The sequence below is a fragment of the Kryptolebias marmoratus genome, linkage group LG1 (genome assembly GCF_001649575.2).
Source record: "Kryptolebias marmoratus isolate JLee-2015 linkage group LG1, ASM164957v2, whole genome shotgun sequence".
NCBI classification, from domain to species: domain Eukaryota; kingdom Metazoa; phylum Chordata; class Actinopteri; order Cyprinodontiformes; family Rivulidae; genus Kryptolebias; species Kryptolebias marmoratus.
This window is the reverse complement of record NC_051430.1, coordinates 33,052,050-33,057,807: the sequence shown is the minus strand read 5'-3', so window position 1 is coordinate 33,057,807 and position 5,758 is coordinate 33,052,050. Positions and strand designations below refer to the sequence as shown.

General features: G+C 44.5%; 1 protein-coding gene across 3 annotated transcripts in view; it reads left to right on the top strand.

Moving 5' to 3' along the window:
* Positions 1-632: 632 nt before the first annotated feature.
* Positions 633-5,758, top strand: part of ldhba (lactate dehydrogenase Ba) — a 6,873-nt gene continuing 1,747 nt past the window's right edge. Inside the window, exons 1-6 of one of the 3 annotated variants that reach the window (XM_017426375.3) lie at positions 633-810; positions 3,036-3,169; positions 4,600-4,717; positions 4,810-4,983; positions 5,109-5,282; positions 5,363-5,480. In XM_017426375.3, coding sequence (XP_017281864.1) covers positions 3,044-3,169; positions 4,600-4,717; positions 4,810-4,983; positions 5,109-5,282; positions 5,363-5,480 — 710 coding nt within the window. In that variant the 5' untranslated portion in view covers positions 633-810; positions 3,036-3,043. Of the gene's footprint in view, positions 811-1,234; positions 1,351-3,035; positions 3,170-4,599; positions 4,718-4,809; positions 4,984-5,108; positions 5,283-5,362; positions 5,481-5,758 lie in introns of those variants that run through there. The other 2 variants (XM_037977898.1, XM_037977900.1) reach the window with 2 other exon arrangements.

Genomic DNA, 5,758 nt, shown 5'->3' with positions numbered 1-5,758 from the left:
GTATACCCAGTTATGAAGTCTAACTGTGACTTTATATATTATATAAAATCTCTCAGTTATTCCACAGCACTGATTTAGATTAACTGACACAAGAATGCTTCTGTAGAAAATATGAACAAGTGGAATGGATTTGATAACGACGCACCAAAGAGGATCTCTACCTTACACTGTAAAGAAAAAGAAAACTGACAGATTTATGAACATATATTTGAGTTAATAATGAAATAATATATGGTTATTTATTTAAACTCATAATCCGGCCACATTATATTGAATTTTTGTAAATAATAAAAAAAAATTGACACCAAAATTATTTAGGGGGGCTTGAAAACATTTCAGGGGGGCTGAAGCCCCCCTGAAAACAGGCCTAGTGACGCCCCTGCTTAGATACCACGTGTTTGGCACCATGCAGGTCTTTTGCATTCAGCTGGTGCTCACAGTTTGTGTTGGGGATCAGTCTCAACTACCACAATGAACTTTGTGTCAATGTCTGTAAATGTGTAGCCATTTTTGTGTGTTTTTTTAAGGTTTGTATCCAATGATCCAATGATTACTTTATGTGCAAATTTCAAAGCCCCTAAAATAAAAGGCCACGCTGAGTGGAGGGAAACTTGCTCCATGTTGTGTAGAGACTGAGGGGGACTTCCGGTTCAGTCCCCTCGTCACGTGAGCCCAGCCCCGGATACATCCTCCCCCTCTTCCTCCTCCTCCTCTTCCTCCGGATCAGCCCCACATTAACCTTCAGTCTTCCTCCTCTTCAGTCCGACAGATTCTCTCCTTCAGCCGAACCACATCACGGACCTGAAACCCGTAAGTTCGGTTCTTTCTCTCTGCTTTGGGCCAACTTGTTGCTCGGTTCCGTCGGTTCTGGGCCGTACGTGTCGCATTCATCAGCAGCCATGGATGCCACGGATGCTCCGAGTTCGAGCAGAACCGGCTGCTGTTCGGTAATTCGGTACCGGTTTTATCTGCGTATCTGTACTCCGACCCGTCCTGAGCGCTTCTCGCAGTATCTCTTTTTTTTATTTTTCCCGCCTAAACGTCGACGCATCTCACTTATTTTCCGCACTATTTTTTTCCCTCCTTGCTTTATTTAATTTAATGCTTTGTTTTTAAACAAACAACACTTTTTCTGTATTTGACTGGAGCCTGTCGAAGTGTGATGTAAGAGGAGCTCCGGTTCGACGGGACACTTCCGGGTTCGTTGGAGCCTCCATCTTGTCAGAAAGTGAGCCGTCCTCTTCCTGAGGATGAAGGTCGACAAGGAGGACCGACCCGGTTCTGTCAGAGTCGTGTTCGTTAGGTAATCAGAAGGTGTGGGGGCTGGTTCTGAAACCTGACCCGGAGCAGGTAAAAATGGGCCCATTGTGTTGAAGCAGGACAGCAGGAGGACAGGAGGAGGTGTCCTCCCCCTCCAAAGTCCTCTGTTCCTCTGACCTTCACATGTTAGGACCCTGAGCTAACAGGCTAAATAATTCAGGACCAAAAGGTCAAAGGTCAGAGGGAACTTAAACCTTTTATAAGGCCCAGAATTACAACTTTATGAACTTTCTTTGTCTGATAAATGCATGAAAGTTGTTTTTTTTTTACTACCAGTTTTCTAGGTTTTAGTCTGAGCAATGGATGCATTTCTTAGGCAAAAACCTCTTTGAGCTTATCTGTCATCGTTGGATGTTTCTCTGCAGCAGTTCCTGCTTTATTTGATCAGCTAATTATTATAACTGAGAGAAAGAACATCACTCGTAGGATCTTTGCCCGTTTCACGATTAGGAAACAGTATCCTGGGTCGCCACCAGGTGCTGCTGTAAAAAGCATTAATTCTATCAATTTCCCCATTTTAGTTAGACTTTGTTCAAAGATCACTGCCCTTCCATAGTCTGAAGTGGGTTCGAGGTCAGCCACTGGGATGTATTTCTACTAGAACATGGACTGATGCCCCCTAGTGGCTGGTTCGAGTAAACAAATTGGACATTTTTTTTTCAAGACTTTTAGATGTCCTGTTACACATGATTGACAGGCTGTTAACGAGTTGAGAGGATGTGTTGGAGGGGGCTTCAACCCCCCCCCCCCATGCACACGCTCCAAAAATACAACATGGCTGCTCACAAAAAAAGGAATATCACATTATTTTAAACGCACAACTCGAGGGTTATTTTGAATCTGATGGCAGCGACACATCTGTTCAAAGTTGTTACAGATGTTCCCACCGTGAAACGTCCCGTCTGTAAACGTCCTGGAGCCGAGGGGAGCAGCTGTTGCAGGTTTTGGAGGGAATCTTGTCCCATTCTTGTCTGATGTACGAGTCTAGCTGTTCAACAGTTGCCAAATGCTTTTCCATCTGTTTCTTATTTGCACCGCTTACTTTTGTTGCCCAGTCCTTACTTTGAGATGTGTTGCTGCCACATATTCCTTTCTTTGTCCTAAGAATTGCAGTTGCTTTTACTATTTTATATTGTCAAAAATAGATGAGTTTTCAATATTTGCAAATCAATACATTTTGTTTCTATTTCCATCTTACATATTTAGAACTTGGTGGCGCAGTGGTTAGAGTAGGCCCGTCACGATAACAAGTTTTGCTGGACGATTGACTCAACACAAAATAAACAAAAATAAAATGGACTCTGTTTCCGTTAACAAAAAATGCACGTGAATAAAAACTAAAAAAAAAAAAAAAAAAATGGAAATAAAAACTACATTCAACCAAAACAGTACAGATTATGAAGTCTGTAAACTAAACTACCCTTCAAAAATAATAATCCTTAGTTTTATATAGAGAAGACGGACAAAACTGACAGTTTTATAAACAAAAAGCATGTTAGGTCACGCCCCCCTTACACAGCGTGAAAGGGGAGGGGTCAATGAAGAGCACCAGAGCTGAGCCTTGTGTCCTCCAGTGTCTTTAGTAGACAGACACAAGGAAACATTAACACTGATAAATAAAATATATTTTAGTATCACATGCTGTATTTTGAAGAGATTTTTCAGACTGATGTCTCATCAGGTTGTTTTTTTTTTTTGTCTGTTTCTCTCTGCAGCAATCATCATGTCAGTATCGCAGAAACTCATCACCCCCGTGGCCAGCTGTGCCCCAGAGCCCCCCAGAAACAAGGTGACAGTGGTTGGGGTGGGCCAGGTGGGCATGGCCTGTTCTGTCAGCATCCTGCTGCAGGTAGGACCGTTTCACTCTGAACAGTTGTCAGCACAAACACTGTGTTTGTGTGTCTGTTTTTCATGCTTTGAGGAAAATAATGGTTTCATCTCCTGCTGATTTCATAAGTTTGCCAAATGTGCTTAATGGGGATGCTGGAATGTGCTCCTTCGATGCCCATGTGGGTAAAGACAGTGTGATTGGGAGGAACAACCTGAGTGGTGATCTGTTATTGGACTTTCGTTCTAGTCGCAGTCTGTCCATAAAAAAAACCCACAAGTGTGAGATCAACAGACTGATCTGTGCGGCTTCCACAGTATTGTGTACTCTGCATTGGTCTGTTGTGGTAAAGAAGGAGCTGAGCTGCAAGGAGAAACTCTCTGTTTACCATTCTGTCTACGTTCCTACCTTCACCTATGGTCATGAGCTTTGGGTAGTGACCGAAAGAATGAAATTGTGGATACAGGCAATCGAAATGAGTTTTCTCCGCAGTGTAGCTGGGCTCGCCCTTGGAGCTATGCTGAGAAGTTTGGTTATCCAGGTGGTTCTTGGTGTAGAGCCGCTGCTCCTCCACATAGTTGCGGTGGTTCAGGCATCTGGTTAGGATGTTTCAGTCATGTCCGACTGGGAGGAGACCCCAGGGAAGACCCAGGCCGTGCTGGAGAGACTGTTTCAGCTGGCTTGGGAATGCCTTGGAATCCTCCTGGAAGAGCTGGAAGAAGTGGCTGTGGAACGAGCTGTCTGTGCTTCCCTGCTGAAGCTGCTGCCTCCACGACCCAACTCTGGAACAAGCAGCAGATAATGACCTCTACTTCAAATTATTAACAAGTTCTCCTCAGGTAGCTCTGGGCCGATCCCTCACTTTTCTCATTCTCATCCCTCCATGAGGATTTTGCACTGATCGTTGTATATTTGTGAATAATGGCTTCAACAATCATCAGTTTCTCACCAAGCTTCTTGCTGATGCTCTTGTAAGCCATTCCAGCTTTATGCAGATTTACTCTGGGTTTTCTGCAACCCTTTGACACTTTGGTCTGTTTTATGGTGGTTGAGAGGCTGGAATGGAAGAAACGGTGCCCGATTAACTGAATGACTAATCTGTGCGGCACATCATGAGCTCACAACCAATCTTGGGAGCCATTTTTCTTCTGGGTGGTAAGTTGATACTTATTTCACTCATTGACAACCAAATCAGTTTGTACCTCTAGTAGATTGTGAGGTTTTTTTTTAATAAATTTGTATTTGGTATTCTGCTCTTACCATTAAAAAGAAATTACCATTTAAAAATAGTCATGTTCAGTTCTTTGTAAGTTAGCAAACTTACAAAATCTGCAGGGGACCAAATCATTATTTCTTCCTTTGTAAATCTGAAACCTGAAGTTTTTTCAAGTGATGGAGTACCAGTGTGGCTGCAGTGATTAGTTTTATTAATCTCTTCCTTCTGTGGTCAGGGCCTGTGTGATGAGTTGGCTATGGTGGACGTGATTGAGGACCGTCTCAAAGGAGAGATGATGGATCTGCAGCATGGCAGCCTCTTTCTGAAGACCCCCAAGATTGTTGCAGACAAAGGTCAGATCCGAGAGCTCTGCTACGCTTGCTCCTGTCCTCTCTGTCCAGATGTGGCTCAGCAGGTGATCGTTCTCCGTCTTTGCCTCCCTCAGACTATGCCGTCTCCGCCAACTCTCGTCTTGTGGTGGTGACGGCCGGTGTTCGCCAGCAGGAGGGCGAAAGCCGCCTCAATCTGGTGCAGAGAAATGTCAACGTCTTCAAGGCCATCATCCCACAGATCATGAAGTACAGCCCCAACTGCACTATCATCGTGGTGTCCAACCCTGGTCAGTAAAGGTGTTCAGGGATACGCTCTGACTCATTGTTAGAAGCATTGGCTTTAATTTGGATAGTAGCTCCACCCTCTTTTAACAAAAGCCCCGCCCTCTTTTCTGTTTCCCTTTTAAACTAGTTGATATTCTGACCTATGTGACCTGGAAGCTGAGTGGCCTGCCCAAGCACCGTGTCATAGGCAGCGGCACCAACCTGGACTCAGCCCGGTTCCGTTACATGATGGCCGAACGCCTCGGCATCCACGCAAGCTCCTTCAACGGCTGGGTTCTGGGCGAGCATGGCGACACCAGCGGTGAGTGCGTGCTCGTGAAGCCGATCTCAAGGTGGTTAAGTGTCTCTCTGAATGGAAGTCCTGCTGTGGTGTGATTGTAGTGCCTGTGTGGAGCGGAGCGAACGTGGCCGGAGTCAACCTACAGAAACTGAACCCAGAGATTGGTACCGATGCTGATAAGGAGCAGTGGAAGGCCACACACAAGGCTGTTGTGGACAGGTGAGTTGAGTCAGAGACAGACTGAGACACACAGTTAGGACTGGACCTGAGCGGGACGTGTCATGCTTTCTGTCAACTAGTGCTGGGCGATATAATGATCCATATCGTGGGGACGATAGAAAAGTGTCTATCTTGATATATTTTCTTCTATCGTTTCTATCATAATTGTATCAATGATTCATGTAAATATTTCATAACGTAGGCTACGACGAATGTATTAGTGTTGTCACTTTGCATACATTCAGTTTATAGAAGTGATAAATAAGAAGAAAAAAGAA